Raw genomic sequence first — 19,501 nt, forward strand, 5'->3', positions numbered from 1 at the left:
CTCAATATTATATGCATAAAGTAACAAACCTGTGAAAACTTAAACTCAATTGGTCGTCGAATGTGGAAGAGAATAATGAAAGAAAAAACACACTTGTCACACGAGGTTGGGTGTTCTCAGATGCCTAATTAAAGGCTTCAGCTGAAGTCTAAATTATTATTTGAGTGAGAAATGACTTCTTTCTCTGACCTCTTTCTCAAAAACTAGGTTACTTCAGAGGGAGCTGTTTCTCACAATGTTTTATACATCAACAGCTCTCCATTGGTCGTTACCGAGTATGTTTTTATGCTAAACATTATTTTGATTTATTATCAAAAGTGTGGAGTGCCTTTAAGAAGATGACGTGCATCCACGTCCAAGTGCTTCCTCTACCCACTCCTTAGTGTGTCCTTGAGCCTCAACACCCACTAACATTGAAGGATAAAACCTGCATTCTCGAGTGTTGCATCACAACATTAAACCCACTTGGTTCCTGATTCCTTCATGGGTAAATTGTTTCTTGTAGCAGCGCCAAGGCATGCCGGCCCATCTTAAGGAGGATGGCGGAGAGGCACTTGGGCTGTGCAGGGATGCCTTGTTGTTTTTAGAATGAGGAGTTAATAGCTGGGGAGAGTTTGTAGGGTATGGTGTGGGATAAGGTTAATGTTTGTAGGGTATGGTGTGGAATAAGGTTAATGTTTGTAGGGTATGGTGTGGGTTGGTGTGGGTTAGGGTTAGGGTTTGTAGGGTATGGTGTGGGTTAAGGTTAGGTTTTGTAGGGTATGGTGTAGGTTAGGGGTTAGTGTTTGTAGGGTGGGTTAGGATTAGGGTTTGTTGGGTACATATGGTGTGAGTTAAGTTTAGGGTTTGTAGGGTATGGTGTGGGTTAAGGTTTGGTTTTGTAGGGTACGGTGTGGGTTTACGGTTTGGTTTTGTAGGGTACGGTGTGGGTTAGGATCTCTAGGGTGGGTTAGGATTAGGGTTTATTGGGTATGGAATGGGTTAAGGTTAGGTTTGTAGGGTAAGGTGTGGGTTAGGGTCTCTAGGGTGGGTTAGGATTAGGGTATATTGGGTATGGTGTGGGTTAAGGTTAGGTTTTGTAGGGTACGGTGTGGGTTAGGGTCTCTAGGGTGGGTTAGGATTAGGGTTTATTGGGTATGGTGTGGGTTAAGGTTAGGTTTTGTAGGGTATGGTGTGGGTTACGGTTTGGTTTTGTAGGGTACGGTGTGGGTTACGGTTTGGTTTTGTAGGGTACGGTGTGGGTTAGGGTCTCTAGGGTGGGTTAGGATTAGGGTTTATTGGGTATGGTGTGGGTTAAGGTTAGGTTTTGTAGGGTATGGTGTGGGTTGGGGTTTGTAGGGTATGGTGTGGGTTGGGGTTAGGGATTGTAGTGTAGTTGGCTTAGGTAGAGTATGGTGTGGGTTGGGGTTAGGGTTTGTAGGGTATGGTGTGGGTTAGGGTTAGGGTTTGTAGAATTTGGGTTAGGGTTAAAAGGGTATGGTGTGGGTATACAGTGGGAGTTACATGGAATACCAAATATTTTTGCATATATTTTTGTGCAGTCCACTATGGAGGATGCAAAAACACAAACTTCCCCCGAGTCTATAGGAGACTTTTGAAGGGGCACCAAGGCCAAGACTAGGGCAACGGAAGCCAAGTCCTCTTATTATCCAAAAGCTGAATTGCCAACATTCTCTTTGTAAACATTGTTGTTAAAATCTTGTGTCTTAGCATTGTTTAAAATTTTGATTTTGTTATAGCCCATGATTGAACCATAAAATAAACTTAAATGTCATTCTAAGTGTACAATGTACAGTATGTTGTAACCATGCACTATTATAGCTGTGTGGCATAGACAAAAATACAGATTATATAGAAGAAGAAAAAAGGCTGGAAATGGTAGCATTGTGCGGACATCTATATGTTGATTAAGTGTCTGCATGTTCGGACATGAATTTGGCTGGCTAGGAGAGTGCACATTTTCCATCCAAACATCTTCACTGTGAAATCTAGTATAACCCCTTAGCATGCACATCGGAACTGTTCCAAAATGAAATGGGATATCCCAGGCACACTCTTTGTGCAGCGGCAGCCGGCTACTCTGCATCTTTTCAGACGAAACTTAGAAAAAAATAGGACACATTTTCTTTTGAGTGGTTGGTTGAATGTGAGGTTGAACACCTTTAGAGTACATTCATTTCTGTATTATTAAAAAAAAAAAACGCCCAGACATTACTAATTTCGTTCATTTCTTTAATCACGTTTTGTTAGTAAAATTGTCAACAAAAGTAACATGAAAGACAGTGTTTAGAAATTGAGATACTTTAATAATAATACATGTAGTGGCTTCTTATTTAGCGCGCATATCCGTCACTCAGTGACGCTCAAGGCGCTTTAACATACTGTATTTTCTGCAAGGTATGTGGGAGTACAACATGTATGTTTGAATTATGAGATCCACGTGTACTCTTTTCACAAAGTTTACAAGGTGCTATGGCGCAATATGCTGCCAATCTAGCCAGGGCGAATCCCTTCTCCTTTCGATAAGTGCACTGGGTTCTTTTACGTGCGTTACACAACACTCGGGACCAACAGCTTTATGTCACATCCGAAGGATGAAGCAATGGTTATTTGTCTATGTTAACATAGTACATTGGACATTTTCTATATGGACATGACCTTTACTTTGACCTCTTTAGGTGAATAGAAGTAGGTCAAACATTGCCAGTGTCTGGATTACTTGGATTAATATTGAATCGCTAATACTTGCAACATTTTATTTGTTCAATCTAAAGTGTAATCTTAAAATGGTTAACGAATTTCGTTCTTCTTTCTATTCTTTCCTCTCCCAGAGCCCAGTGGCACATGCATGGTGCGAGCCCGGTCATTATCGCAAGAAATTCTGCAATGTATGTCGCCGAAGGCTGGACGACTCGTTAGCCTTTCGCTGTGAATGTGAGTAACCTTCAGGTTGTTTTACAACTTTTGTTTTTCCGTTAAAAAAATCAGAACTGTTAATAATAAGGCCTGTCAGCCCTTGAACCCCATGAAATTTTCCAATAACCAAGTATTTGTGCAACATGTGTGTTTTATTTATTTTCTTGTAACTGATTTGACGACCAATTGAGCCCAAATTTTTACTGGTTTGTTATTTTATGCATATGTTGGGGTACACCAAGTGAGAAAACTGGTCTTTAACAACAACCTTGAGCGTGTCCAGAGCCTTAAAATGCTTAAATAGCAAACATGCCAAAACAAGGAATTGAACCCCCTTTTTTTTAAACATCAGAACTGGAGCCAAGCTCAACCAGAGGCAAAGGAACATTTAATCTTGATGTCAAATCATAGTTGAAAATAGCACTCTCATTTTTCAAGACAAAAGAGCTACAAGCAAGACTTGAACCCACTCACAATCAATATTGAAGTCAAGTGCACTAGATAACTTGGACACGACACTCAACTATAACTTGCATACTGTTCTGTTTCTTGTTTCCCTCCACAGTATGTGAATATTATGCCCATGCAAGCTGCCTAGATTTCGTCGTTAGTAACTGTGTCAAGTGTGCAGATTACGATGCTAACAGAAGTTTAGTAAGTGTACATTTAAAGTGTTTTATTTTGTTGTTTATGCCTCCATGCATTTTCTATTTTCACATTTTGGCTTTGTGCCTTATCTACTGGCCCTTGGTGCCCTCTAACAAATGGCGTGCTCTGAGGCCAGTCCTTGCCCTAAAACAGAATCGTCATTTCAGGCTAGCACTTCAGCTTTTAATTCCAAACAACCTCCAGTAAACATCCAGCAAATATAGAAATAAGAAAAAAGGAAGTTTTTGTCCGTCTTTAAAAAAAAAAAGATTTCTGGTGCAAAGTGAAGTTTTGACCAACATGATATTTGGCTATTCAGTTTTGGTTTTACCCATTTTATCTACATGAAAACTGATTTGTGTTAGCACTGTATACTCAGTACCTTCCCCGAATTCTACGAACAAAATCAGAGGCAAAAATTAATATTCTTTATCCCCGATGCAAATTTAACATCTATCAAATCGTTGCATTCCCCATTGCTACAGCATAAAATTCAAACTACCTCTAGCTACAGGGCAATCTCGGTGGTCTAGTTGGTGTGACACTGCTCTAGATTCGCAAAGGTCGTGGGTTCGAATTCCACCCGAGTAATATGCCTGTGATTTTTGTTTGCAGAACTTGGGAAAGTACAGAGTATACAGTGCTAACACACATCGGTATATATGGGTTAAACCAAAAATTAGTATTCTTTATCGCAGATCTAGCAAATTTGACATCTATTAAAGATATTTAGCCTAGAAACTCCAACCCAGGTGTACTGGGTATACATGTACAGGGCTAACACACATCGGTGTTCAAATGGGTAAAACCAAAAATGAATACTCATTATCCCTGATGCAAATTTAACATCTATTAAAGGGAAGGTACACGTTTGGTAATTGTTTCAAAACAAATATTAACTTAAAAACTGACTTTGTGATGAGCATTGGAGAGCTGTTGAAAGTATAAAACATTTTGGGAAACGACTCCCTCTGAAGTAACATAGTTTTTGAGAAAGAGGGAATTCCTCACGAAAATAATAAAAGACTTCTAGCTAGAAGTCTTTTATTCCTAACTGAAAGCACACAAATTCGTCCAACAAGGGTGTTTTTTCTTTCATCATTTTCTTGCAACATCGATGACCAATTGATCCCAAATTTTCACAGGCTTGTTATTTTATGCTTATGATGGGATACACCAAGTGAGACCACTGGTCTTTGCTAAAATTACCAAACATGTACAGTGCCTTTAAAGATATTTAGCCTAGTAACTCCAACCCAGGTGTATGCATTCATAGAAGCAGGCTTATCTGTGTCAATGTAACTTCCGTTACCTGAAGGGAAAAAGTTTCTATACAAGTACAACAACATTTTGTCGACAGTCCAAGGAAACAGGAAGTGATACTAAGGTTGAATCAGACGTCAGCAGATACAACCAACAAACTTTGCTTAGCTAATATTCTACGGTAGTATACTTAGCTAAGCGAATTGTTCAATTGATCCAGGGTGTGGCCAACACTTTTGTTGATGACATTTTACTAGTCTATCAGGTTTTTCACATGTCCATTATTAGGGATGTGCACAGCCGCAATCGTGGGTACATACTTAATTTTTTTCCCCAAGAACAACATTTAGAAAACCACTGATGTAGCAGTTATAAGAGAAATTGTTGTGACTTCTAGAAAACTAGTCAAGTGTGATACTTGACGGAGGCAACAAAGGCAGATAGATGCCTCCATGCCTCCTGGTCATTGGCTTGGTGTGCTTAAGATGCTTCTGTAGAAATTGACAAATTCCTCATAAGGTGCCCTTTACCAAGGGGAAAATGTCTTGGTTCCCTTAACCTTTAAAAAACAACGCACACAGGCCTGATATGTGCAAAGCCACAATCAATGGCACACAATTATTTGTTGTTCCCATTTTAAGAACAACAGTTTAAAAACCAGTGATGTAGCAGTTATGAGATGAATTCTGCAAAAAGAAACTGTTGTAACTTCTAGAAAACTAGTGCTTGGAAAGAAGTCAAAAGTACATCCTTTTTACAATGTGCCTCACATCTGTCACTTCTAATGCAAGTGATCATTCCAGTGTACGTGCATACTATAAACTCAAGTATCGCCAGGACGCTGTGCCATCAACATTAGTTTGTCTCGGGTTTGCCTCCAAGATGCCCTCAGGGTTACAGGGGGGGGGATTGCCTTTACAACATGAACTTGAGAGACAACAGTTCTTCTCGGATGCCTAAGTAGGTTATACGCGTCTCTCCAAAGGGGTAGTGTCCGTAAAAGCGGAATGATGGAGTGAAGGATACACACATGGGAGAGGTCTTGGTGAGGAGTGTTCTGAAAATGTCACTTTAGCCGCTGTGGAGTTTTCCAGCGCTGGAAACTCCCCCGTCCTTTTTGTCCTCTTTCTTTTGGCTTGTCAGCTTTTTTTATATCCTGTGGAACAAAACAATGCGGAGTTGAAGGAGATGCAAATTAGTCGGTGGTATTTACACGGACATGGAATTCATTTCTTTTGGGACTCATTGGGACTAAGAGGTTTTTTTCGGAACTTCTCTCTGTGTTGATGGAGCATTTACAGTACAGTTATCTTACCGAAGGTAAAATTCTTTAAAACTGCAAGCAAACATGTTGCTACTCTTTTCTTTATTGTAAGTTAACAGGGACTTGTCACACGTGGCAACCTCTCAGAAGACAAAATGTTCAAGTTTACATGTAAACTGTAAAAAAAAAAAATTGTGTTCACATATTGTAGCATTTTATCCAATGTGTGGACCTCAATTGGAGAACAAAAGATGTCCACACATTGTAGCATTACATTCATTTTGTATACCTTACTTAAAGAACAAAAGTTGCCACATACATGTAACATAAAATGCCAACACATTAACATAAGGTGTCCACACATTGTATTTCTACACAATGTGTGGACCCTTCTCTAAAAACAAAAGATGTCCACACATTGTAGCATTACATTAATTTTGTATACCTTAATCTGAGAACAAAAGTTGCCACATAACATAAAATGCCAACACATTAACATAAGGTGTCCACACATTGTATTTCTACACAATGTGTGGACCCTTCTCTAAAAACTAAAGATGTCCACACATTGTAGCATTACATTAATTTTGTATACCTTAATCTGAGAACAAAAGTTGCCACATAACATAAAATGCCAACACATTAACATAAGGTGTCCACACATTGTATTTCTACACAATGTGTGGACCCTTCTCTAAAAACAAAAGATGTCCACACATTGTAGCATTACATTAATTTTGTATACCTTAATCTGAGAACAAAAGTTGCCACATAACATAAAATGCCAACACATTAACATAAGGTGTCCACACATTGTATTTCTACACAATGTGTGGACCCTTCTCTAAAAACAAAAGATGTCCACACATTGTAGCATTACATTAATTTTGTATACCTTAATCTGAGAACAAAAGTTGCCACATAACATAAAATGCCAACACATTAACATAAGGTGTCCACACATTGTATTTCTACACAATGTGTGGACCCTTCTCTGAAAACAAAAGATGTCCACACATTGTAGCATTACATTAATTTTGTATACCTTAATCGGAGAACAAAAGATGTCCACATATTAACAAACATGTAAGATGCCAACACATTAACAAAAGTTGACCACATATTGTAGAGTCTTGAAACACATTATGCACTTACACACATGATAGTTTTTTCGCAGACAAAAATAGGGGAAATTAATAAGTTATTATAAACTATTTTTAGTTTTAAATGGCCTCTTTATGTACATATGCGCCTTGTGAAGAACCCTCGTGTCTTGTCTAATTTTAGCGAACCAACCTTGAGTTGAGAGCTCTGTAAACAAGCTAATTAATGAGCAATGGTAACTATGTAAGGACTTTAAAACGCTTTTTGGTTCATAACGATGTTGACAACACGACAGTACATAGCCTCTTTTGCTTTGAGTGTTGTGGAGAGTGGGGGAGTTACTACTGCACAGTAATGATGACATGCATAATGAGTGTATATATGCTCAGGTTTCGTTCTTGTTGTTTATTAGTGACTGGCAGCAGGACCAGTTAGCTTGTCTCATCACTAGTCCACTCGCCTTTTCAGGGTTTCTGAGGATCCTTGTCTTCAATTGACGTGTTTGGAATTTCAATTGGTATTTTTTTTTATACACCAAAATGATTTGGGGTTGAACAAAGACAAGTTTACTATAGAGCGGGATATGAACCAAAGACCTCTGGATTAACGTGCTGGCATTCCATCAACTGGGATCTAGACTTTAAATGATTTGAGTCAAAGGCATTTGGATACTATTGGTAATTACTCAAAATAATTATTAGCGTAAAACCCTTCTTGGTACCGAATAATATAGAGAGGATTTAGAACTTGAGGTCTTGAAACCAAGCATCTAAAAGCACTCAACTTCGTGTGACAAGGGTGTATTTTCTTTCATTATTATCTCACAACTTCGACAACCTATTGAGCTAAAATGTTCACAGTTTTTATTATTCTATGCTTATGTTGAGATACACCTAGTGAGAGGACTGGTACTTAAAAATTACCAACAGTGTCCAGTGTCTTTAAACAAAGAAAACATTAATAGAGTGGGATTTGAACCATCAGTCCCCAAATTAATGTGCTGGTGCGCCACAACTGAGCTACATTGTATCTAGAAAATAATTTGAGGATGAATAAAGAACAATTTGAAGAAAATAATAATTTACACATTTTAACATACAGATGACATTTTTCTTTGATTGAGCCCTAACTGACTATGAGAAAAATGTCCTCTTATTTGTCTGTGAGCACATTTAGTAAGTAGGGAAAACACCTTGCTATTCAACAGACTTATAAGAGTTAAAGGCAGTGGACACTATTGGTAGTTACTCAAAATATTTATTACCATAAAACCTTACTTGGTAACGAGTAATGAGGAGAGGTGGACATTGTGAGAAACGGCACCCTCTGAAGTAACGTAGTTTTCGAGAAAGAAGTAATTTTCAACGAATTTGATTTTGAGACCTCAGAATTAGATAAGGTCTCAAAATCAATTTGCATCTGAAAGCACACAACTTCATGTGACAAGGTTGTTTTTTATTTCATTATTATCTCGCAACTTCGACGACCAATTGAGCTCAAATTTTCACAGGTTTTTTATTTTATGCATATGTTGAGATAAACCAAGTGAGGAGACTGGTCTTTGACAATTACCAATAGTGTCCAGTGTCTTTAATAGATACTCTTGCAACTGAAAAATACAAGACTTTTTGGGTCATAAGTTAACTGGCCCAATGCGCAAAACACTGGCCTGCCATCCATTACAAATTTCAAAACAAAACACCAACTTCCACACTAAAAATTACTTACTGCTCCAAAAAAGTAAAAGATGGAGCATGCCACGGGAGGTTTTTAACAATTGGCATGATCTACCTCGCAAACTTCATTGGTGTACTGTCCAACAATAATAGTGGCTTCTTGTATAGCGCTCATATCCTTCACTAGGTGATGCTTGGTGTGTAAAGGCAAGAACGTTTGAAAGTCACCAACCATTCCAGCCTGGTTCTTTAAGACATTCCCTCTGGGTCACATGACCAACATTAATCACTGTAACCAAATCAGCCTCCATGATGAGAACACTTACATTAAAGATCTGTTTAAGTATCAGGGACATTATAGCTAAACATCAAATGGCGCACTCTTCGCTAGTCTTTGACTCGTCTCCAGTCACTCACTGGCCGCCGTTGTAAAACTCTCCCGCTGCTAGAAGTTGCCATAAATCTGTTTATTTTCAGAAGCTCTGTTTGTTTATGTCGGACACCCTCAGTGATGTTTGTAATATGTCCGCACTTGAGAGGTTGATGGTGGAAGGGGGGGGGGGAGGGAGGAATATTGAGAGTGAGTGACAGTTATTATTGGATCCTGCTTCAGAGATACGTCTAGGCTGCGGGATTTTTGACAGTTGATTGCTTAGTTTTTGAAAGGCGTGTCTTGGGGATTATTATTTTTTCGTGATATGCGTTTATTTAATGTTAGTCATCTCTGTCTGTACGCAATTTTTAGAGTTGGATACGAACGGTGTCTGATGCAATGACTTGCTTAATAAAACACAAGATTCTGTTTCTATAATATGTTTGTTCTTAGTTAGATAAAAGGCCTCTGACTTGATCGGGATTTTTCCGGATTTAATCGTTTTTGGTTACACCCCTTTTTAGCTGTCTTATAGACCTTATGCATTGACGTCATCCAGCCGCAATCTTAGAGGTATAATGATGACGAAACAATCAAAACGCACAGATTTGTGCGCGCGGCACACAAGTTTGGCCAATGAATGGTCGCTTTTTTAACCTCTAGGTGAGGGCGTCCTACTGATATGACATCATGTGCATAAGGTGTTTTGTCTTAAAAGGTTTAAACTTGCAATGAGAGACTTTTTACCACTTGGTGGCAGCAGATTGCTACATGTGCAGTACATGTAGATGTCTCATTATTTTTTTTTTTTTTTTTTTTGGGGGGGGAAGCATTTGGTTAGTTACATGTGCGTATTAGAGATGGCGAAAACCCATGACACAATTCTGAATTAATATGTGTATGCAGAGATGCCAAGCTCAGAGACCATGAGTGAGATTTTTCAGAACACAGCGGATAGCCAGACACATCCATTCAGAATTGTGTGTGTTCACCATCTCTTACGTAATACACAATGCTTTTCCCGAATCATGTGCCATAGAAAAACTCTGATGCGATGTGGGTATCCGTTTTTATCGGAGTATAATAATATCCAGATCCGGATCCAGACATAGCAACTGTCTCAATAGTCTGAGGAACTGTGGTAACTTGTGACAAACACTTCTCTGGTCCAGACAATTCGAACACACATGTTGCTTATTGCCCACTATGTCAAAAGCTACAAACCAAAACATGACTGTTGGAAACTACACGACCGTGTGAACCATATGTTTTATTGATAACGCAAACAACTGAAAGTGCCCTGCTTAAAATTTGCCCTAAAAATTTCACTGAACAATTAAGTTTACTGCTCTCCCCACATTTCTTTTCATTGTATTTTGTTCTCTCTTTTTTTCTCCCGTCTGCAGGAAAAAATGAAATTTACCCATCACTGGCGAGAGGGTAACTTACCAAGTAATAGTCGCTGTGCTTTCTGCAAGAAATCCTGTGCAACTTCGGAATGCTTGGCTAGCATGAAGTGCGAGTGGTGCTGGACAACTGTAAGAACTTATAATTTATAAAGATTTGTTTTGTTTAACCTGTTTGTTTACAAAAAACAACCTGTTATTTTTTCCCTTTTTTTAAACAAGGGTTTTGGTCTCACTACATCAAAACAAGTTCACTACATCAAAACAAGTTGTTTTACTTATTTCACAAAAACCATCAGCTTTCTCCAGAAGACGATCAGAGCATACTGATCGAAACGTTGAGTTGAAACCAACGATTCTTTTCAGAACCATCCAAACTCATTTAGAGATAGTCATTACATGGTGTTACAGCAAACCTTTCCATATCATAGCATTTCAAGCAAAAACATTTTTGCCATGACTATACTGCATGCAAGTTATGTGCGAATCTGTGAACAATGACTTTTTTATCTTAACAATGCTGTGCATGTTCTTTACATTCTTGCAGATACAATTATTATTATATATTTTTTAATAATTTCTCCTCAAGACAATCAGAGCATTCTGATCGAAACGTTGAGTTTTCAACCACTCACAAAAGATTTACACATGGTGCTACCACAAACTTCACCTAATAGACCCTACGCACAACGCACATACACGATCGTCTCCTGTCTGCCATTTTGTGTGTCAAAATATGCACACAAAATGACATTGAGGCGCATACAAGTGCACTGCGCATTTTGCAATGGGTCTATTTTATTTCAAACTTGCAAAGTTTCAAATCCTGCTTTAATTTTTGTTGAAACTTTTCTATTTATTAATTGTGTGTTTTACTATAGGCTCACACAGGGTGTTATAAAAGTCTGTCGACAGAATGCAATCTGGGACCGATTCGTGACCTGACATTACCCCCATGGGCAATATCCATGCCTGTCTCCAACGCAGAGGTCAAAGGGGACGTCACGGCCAAAGGTCAAGGTAAGTCTGGCCGTCTGATTGGTCGCTTTCAAATCATACTTCACTTTGAGTGGTCAATTTGAATTTCTCCTAAGATTCATTCCAAAGTCTGCTTGCTGCAGAGGTGAGTTCCAGGAACCTGATTGGAGGATTTCTGATAGCTGATAGCTGATTGGTCCAATCTTAGTCTTTGGTGTTGTGCTATTGGTTCATTTAATTTTGAGCAGATTGTTGTAATTGGTGATTGGATTTGTTTTTAAATTGATATGCAAAACTGTGGTGTGATTGGTGCATTTGAATTTGCATGAAATCCCAAATCCAAATCTTTGTGTGAACAAGTTTACAGTTGTGGCAACTTACAGTCAACATGTCAACCTTCAACATTTGAAACCTCATTATGTGAAGACCTTTATTGTGCTTAAGCCATCCATACATTCATTGAAGCTGCTTTTAATAGTTCTAAGACAATATTACTTAAGAATTTCCTACTTAAGCAGCTCTATGAAGTTGGGCCCTGGTCATTGTAACAAATAAGGCACCAGACAAAGTTTGATGGCGGCAAAATAAAGGTCAGCATAATCTCATCATGCTGTATTTAATTTTGTTTAGGAAATGTTTAAATAATTTTCGACTTGGATGCTTTTATTTAAATCGAGTCTAATAATTTTAGTCATATTGTACATGTACACGGTTCCCTCAGGGTTTTTTTAAACCATGCAAGGCCTAATTTTATGGAGCAGAATACATGCTTAGCCAATTTCGACACTAAGCAGGGAATCAGCCAAGGGGCACCATATGTTGGTCGGTCACTTATTCTGCTAAAAGCAATATGTTTCATTAAAGTTTGGTTATATATATTTGGTTTTTATAGAACTGTCTTGCTATATATTCTTCTGCTACCGCAGAGTAGATTTTTCAGATTTTTTTTTTTTTTTAAAAGACTTCTCAGTTCTGAAAAGAACTGTCCTCCTTATGAACTACTGCCTGGGCTGAGGGTATAGCAAATCGGCTGGGACTACTACTTCAGCTTAAAGGATCGTTATTAAGTGCACTACCTCGGAGTGAGTTCTTAATTGGTCTCTGCTAGTTGCTGTAGGTTTTCCCATTCCTTTGAATTCTTTGACCATCTCAAACCCTTATCTGAGGTTCTTTATTACTTTATTCTCTTTGAAGCATGATACATGTTTTGGGGGGTTTTACTCATACAGCGATGTGTGTAAAGCACTGTATCCCGAGTAAGTGCAGGGATTTGAACCCACGACCTTTGCCTTATGTCTCACCACTAGACCACGGTAGCAGTTTGAAACCTATATTTAATTAGATGTTAAATGACACTTTCAGCTTCTTAAGTTTCCGAAATATGCAAGTAAATCAAAGTACTGTGACTGATTTTACAGATCTGCTTACCATTTAAGCAAATAATTTGCACTTATGCTGGCAGAGAAATGCACACTTAAATGTAATGTCAGCGTATGTCACAGCATGTATGGATCCATGAATTTTACCCTGGGATTGGAGGGTTAAAAAAAAAAAAAAAAAAAAAAAAACACCTGCAGAAGTTAGAGCACAGGCAAAAAATATGCTGACCAGAATATGGACACCTGCCAAAATACAATCCCTTGTGTACCAACTGTAACTGGTATCCTGTCCATTCTTGTTTAGCAGATTATTGTCAAGCAATATTATCTGTCGGTATGAAATTGGCTTCTTGTCTTTGTATGGATAAAATGTACCTAATAAGGTTTCAACCACACGTAAAAATAGAATACGAAAAAAGATTGATGAAAAACGTAGCCACTCGCCATTTTCCTGTGGCGTCCCCCCCCCCCCTAAAAAAAAACCCTGACACTTGGCACAATATTCGTGGATCAAGCCTACGAATCCGTCAATTATCCCTGCTAATATATTCCCTCTGTCAGCTCTGCCCGGTTCTCTGCCCTGCTACAGTATAAATAGCCTGATCCCCACGGGAACCGGTCTCGCTAATAAAATTAAAATACATTACCCCATATTCATGGGCAAGCTTTGAAGGGGGCAGAGAGCAAAGGTGAAATGGGAAGAAGAAGGGACGGGTCCATAAATATGAAACAGGTGGGTCTTTAGGTGTTTTGAATTAAAATATGGCTTCATCGTCTTTTTCTTTTAAGAGCACATTCATTCATTCATCAAAAAATGCCTTCGCTATAATAGTTTTGGAATTTGACGTTAAAGAGGGCAAGGCCATTTACTGTGCTACGGGGCAGGTCCACTGGCAAATCTTGAAGGGGCACCAAGGCCTCTGTGTTCTACATGGTCTCCTTGTAAAACCTAAGTACTTTCTTCAAGGATAGTGTGATCCAGTGTAAAATTCAAGCTCTGATCCAGACCACATTGTTATCTCTGTTTAATATCGACTGTCTAAAAAGCATCACTGGACCATCCTTTTAACACAGTAGACAGAAAGGACAGAAAATTGCTTCTAATGTCAGCGGAGAAATGATGGACTGTACTGGATATAGATGATAGTGTAAGATCAAACTGACAAGAAAGTAGAGTGAGCGACAATGGCTATAATAAAGAAAGACGGAGGGCGTTTTAGTCGCGGAGTGATGCGAGAGCATGTATGAACTAGTTACTGGTCGTACAAAGGCTGAGTGATGGAGTAGAATAGATACACATAGAGATAAAGGATAAGACAAGAAAAATCAAGCGTAGTGGATGACAGTAACTGAAGAAGACTCGAATATGCATGGTTATAGGGACATCACCTAATTGGTCAACAACAAAAAATGTTTAAGATCACAGATTTACATAAAACTTACACGGTCATTGCTTAAGGCGCTGTTACGAGCTGCTGCCTCAGGAGAGATATGTTGCTCCCACATTTTCTCCGAATTAGCTTGTTGTATCTTTGATTTTATATCAACGTTTTGTTGCCTCCTCAAGACATTTCTGTTCCCCAAGCCATCCTAGTTTGTATGTTTTTATTTTTGTCCTAGTCTCATGTAAAGCGCTCTGTCCTCCGTAGATCGCTATATATAAATACTTCATGTTATTATTATTCTAAGAAATTTTCTGAGACAGAAATAGTTACAGGAACACGTTGCCTTGGATCGGTCGAGTTGGTCTTTGAAAAGCGTTTGTATTCATTTGTTATAAAATGCATATGATTAGAAAGATATTTTAAAAGTAGAACATAATGATCCACACAAGCATCACTTGAAATTGCGTGGTTTTCCTTTTACCTCGTCGACAAACACGGTCTGCCATTTATGGGAGTCAGATTTTTGACTCCCATAAATGGCCGACCGTGTTAGTTCGCAAAGTAAACGGAAAACCACGCAATTTCGAGGCAAATGTGTGTGGATCATTGTATTCTACTTTTAAAACATCTTTCGAACCATATGCATTTTATAACAAACGGTTACAGGCGCTTTTCAAAGACCAACTCGACCGATCCAAGGCAACGGGTTCCTTTAAAGGGATGTTTTCTACTATCATCATCTTTAGATCGCGTAATTTTGTTTGAAGTCTGCGATCTTAGGTGATTCTTTTCTCTTACCTATTCTGTAACTACAGCTTACCAACGGCGGCCTAACCATCAATTACAGGGAAGGGAAAAACAACATAATATTTAGATTTAGAAGAAAAAAACAATTAATTTTCGGAGGTGAAATGACACAGAAGAGATAAATGAAAAATCAAGCAAACAAACAAATAAATAGATAAATACATTGTGTACATGTATATGAAAAATGTATATCAACATAAGAATAAATGAATGCATCTTAAAGATCCATTGATTCCGAAAACCCCTTTAGTATGAAATAATTAGATTCATAATTTATTCAATTAATCCATATTCATTTATTCTGCTCCCACATTTCAAGTGTCCGGTTTTAACTCAATATTCACGAATGAAACATGAATATGTTAAAATCCAATCCATCCATTTGTCTCTTCCAAGACACTCAATATTCACAAATGAAATATGAATATATTAAATTCCAATCCATCCAATTGTCTCCTCCATCGCCCCGACCACCTTGCTCCCACCCCCCCCCCCCCCCATCTCTTCACTCTGACCTTATTGTTCCTCAGTCTCATCATCAGAGATTTGTCTCTCTGTGTTGGCGGCGGGCGGGCGTGTGCAGCCAAAGCGCAGGCGGCGTTCTATTTATAGTCAGCCTTCACAATGGCATATTCCATTTCAGCTAGACCCTAACCTGATCCAAGCCAAGCCATCGACCCGTCCCCACTAGGGTACGGGGAGCGCTATTTATAGCCTCATGTCATCTTCCTCATCATTGCTAGCCCAATCCTGCAGGTTCAGCCAATGTAGACGACGCCGTGTATGCATTTTTTATACTTAGTATCCAGGGCACACTGTCATATAATTTGGCAGTGCTGAGTGATGGACTGATTACGTACATTCAGTCTATGTGTTTTTTTTGTACACAGCCTTATTGATATCGCTTATTATTATTTATTGATATTGATATTTATTGATAGTTGGCTTTCTCTCTTTCATAGTTCTGGTAATTTTCATTCAATTTCATGGAACATTTACGCGATTCAAGACAAATTACGGAATTATTAAATTGAATAGTTCATTTTCATGCAATTCCATGAAACATTTACATGTCAGCGTTATATATATTCAAGACAAATTATGGAATTAACTGAACTTTGAATACAAATGTTCCCTTTAATAGAGTGTTTTAAAAAAACAGTTTTACACGACATTATTGCCAGGGAATTGTTTTTCAATGTATATTTTAAAGGAACACGTTGCCTTGAATCGGACGAGTTGGTCTATAAAAAGTGTTTGTAACAGAATGCATATGGTAGGAAAGATGTTTTAAAAGTAGAATACAATGATCCACACAAGTTTTTACTGTGCGAACTAACATGGTCGGCCATTTACGGGAGTCAAAAATTTGACTCCCATAAATGGCCGACCGTGTTAGTCGACGAGGTAAAAGGAAAACCGTGCAATTTCGAGGCATTCAGGATACTGGCATTCAAATAATATTCAGGATACTGGCATTATGTATAAAAATAGAGTCGGCTTTCAGCAATGCTTCAAACCAAAAGAAAGAATCACTTGCGACTGTGGGTAAATAAACAGATGTTTCATCAACAGAGAAAAATTGGGTACAAAATACAGAGGGAAAAGTCAAACACACCAAGGATTGTCAAACACACCAAGGATTGTCAACTACACCAAGGATTGTCAAACACACCAAGGATTGTCAACTACACACAGGATTGTCAAACACACCAAGGATTGTCAAACACACCAAGGATTGTCAACTACACACAGGATTGTCAAACACACCAAGGATTGTCAAACACACCAAGGATTGTCAACTACACACAGGATTGTCAAACACACCAAGGATTGTCAAACACACCAAGGATTGTCAACTACACACAGGATTGTCAAACACACCAAGGATTGTCAAACACACCCAGGATTGTCAAACACACCAAGGATTGTCAAACACACACAGGATTGTCAAACACACCAAGGATTGTCAAACACACCAAGGATTGTCAAACACACCCAGGATTGTCAAACACACCAAGGATTCAAACACACCCAGGATTGTCAAACACACCCAGGATCGCAAACACACCAAGGATTCTGACCGAGATATCTTCCAAGGATTTGTTTTCCTAGAAACCAATGCGAGATGGATCAGTTACATGGTAGATCGTGTAAAGGCATTCGACACTATTGGTAATTACTCAAAATAATTGTTAGCATAAAACCTTTCTTGGTGACGAGTAATGGGGAGAGGTTGATAGTATAAAACATTGTGAGAAACGGCTCCCTCTGAAGTGCCATAGTTTTCGAGAAAGAAGTAATTTTCCACGAATTTGATTTCGAGACCTCAGATTTAGAAATCAACCATCCAAACGCACACAACTTCGTGTGACAAGGGTGTTTTTTCTTTCATTATTATCTCCCAAGTTCTATAACCGATTGAGCTCAAATTTTCACAGGTTTGTTATTTTATGCATATGTTGAGATACACCAACTGTGAAGACTAGTCTTTGACAATTACAAATAGTTTCCACTGCCTTTAAATAGACTCAAATCAACGAAGTGCTCAAAATTAATACCTTCGGATACCATTTTTGACTGGGAAATACCCAAGTTTTACATTTTCGATTAAAACGCTGGAAAGGAAATTGCAAATGTGTGATAAATAAAAAAATTAAAATGCATGGCGGTCGGAAACAGGAAATTCTTCCAGTGGTGGGTGGGAAGCCGGGCGCCGACCACTGTGGGCAGAACCCTGACACCTACAAGAAAATAGTGCTGAGCAAAGATTAGCTGAGAACCAGTCACAAACTATGCATTGCATGGTATTTTGGCTTGTAACCTAGTTCTACTCGGCAAGATTTCTCTGTGCTAAATATTTTTGTTGTGCTTGACAGATTTAGGAAACTGAGTCAAGGTGGTCACATTTATAAATATTAATTGGCAGTTTTTTTTCCAGGCAATACCATTAATAAAAGCTGATAAAATCATAAATCTTTAGAAATTGGTATTTAAATCTAAATATACATTTTGGGGTCAAATCGGCCATCTTTAAAAAGAAACATTTCCATGTTATTCATTCATTGTTTATTTTGAAAAGGTCAACTCTAATTAAAGCAAAAAGCAATTAATTCCATCTAACCATTAACAATTATTTCTGTCCCATCGCCAATCAAGGTAAATTGCCTGTGAATACAAGTTTTCTCACTCCACATGCTTAATTGTTTTAGTAGCTTCGTTAAGATAGTACTTAATGATCGGGGTGTTTGTTCAATAGCCATTAGTTCACTGGGTGGCCCCTTATGAGCCATTTGTCCTAAGTTGGCGCCACCGGACGATTTTTCAGTCTGTTAACGATGGGAGTAGAGAATGATGTAATTCATAAACGGAATTAAAAATCAAGTCTGAGGTTGGGTTTTTGTGATCATGAAATTTTGTTGGTGAAAAGCTGTTAAGGGAATTTGGTAATACTTTCCTTGGATAAATTGATAAACTAAGAAGAAGCTTAGATTAATTAACTTGAGCTTGTTGATGATGTTATCAGTCATAGTTTTATCCTTGCGGGTGAATAAGTGTATCTAACACCGAGAGATCTGGTACTTCATGGAGGCAATTGCCTCCATGTCCCGGGCCATTCATTGCCTTGGTGCCCTTTGAAATGTCCCAGTTGAAATTTGAATAGAAAATGATTCTGTGATCCTTGGTGAGGGTAGAACCTATCACTGAAATTCAGGAAAAATTATGAAGTTTGCACACTTGATACTTCACAGAGACAGCGGAGGCAGTTGCCTCTATGCCCCTTGTCATTGCCTGGGTGCCCTTTGAAATGTTCCAATTGAAATTTGAATAGAAAGATGATTCTGAGATGATTTGAGCTAATTAGTTAACAGGCCTGTATGCTTTGTTTTTGAAAGGGCAGAGGCACCAAGGCGTTTTCTCCTTGGTAAAAGGGCTCCTTTGAGGAATTTGTTTATTTCTACAGGAGCATTTCAAGGGCACCAAGGCAATGACCAACTTTCCCTGATCGAGGTGCCCTTTCTTAAAGATGCTATGTCAGATTTTTGGCCGATTTGACCCAAAAATTTTGATTTAAAATTCAATAGGTATTTTGATGGGGGTCCAGAAAGTTACAAGCTTTCATTTGAGCCATTGCTTGAAAAAGTCCGCCAATAATTAGTAGCAGTGAAATAAAGTGCTCGAAATTAGTTTTTGTCAGGATCCCGACAGTATATCACGTGACCAATTCTTATGTGTTTTATAAGAAACGTTTTAAATTTTTGTCATGGTTCCTGACCATTAAAGGAAAAATTTCTTTTCCTT

The 19,501-nt window shown here is 38.4% G+C and overlaps 1 protein-coding gene across 2 annotated transcripts in view; it reads left to right on the top strand.

Annotated features, from left to right (window-relative positions):
• Nucleotides 1-19,501, top strand: part of LOC117300708 (diacylglycerol kinase theta-like) — a 90,849-nt gene that overhangs the window by 30,278 nt on the left and 41,070 nt on the right. For both annotated transcript variants that reach the window (XM_033784460.1, XM_033784461.1), the window contains exons 4-7: nucleotides 2,832-2,934; nucleotides 3,482-3,570; nucleotides 10,651-10,782; nucleotides 11,532-11,670. In XM_033784460.1, coding sequence (XP_033640351.1) covers nucleotides 2,832-2,934; nucleotides 3,482-3,570; nucleotides 10,651-10,782; nucleotides 11,532-11,670 — 463 coding nt within the window. The remainder of the gene's footprint in view (nucleotides 1-2,831; nucleotides 2,935-3,481; nucleotides 3,571-10,650; nucleotides 10,783-11,531; nucleotides 11,671-19,501) is intronic.

This window comes from Asterias rubens, chromosome 16 (genome assembly GCF_902459465.1).
Source record: "Asterias rubens chromosome 16, eAstRub1.3, whole genome shotgun sequence".
NCBI lineage: Eukaryota > Metazoa > Echinodermata > Asteroidea > Forcipulatida > Asteriidae > Asterias > Asterias rubens.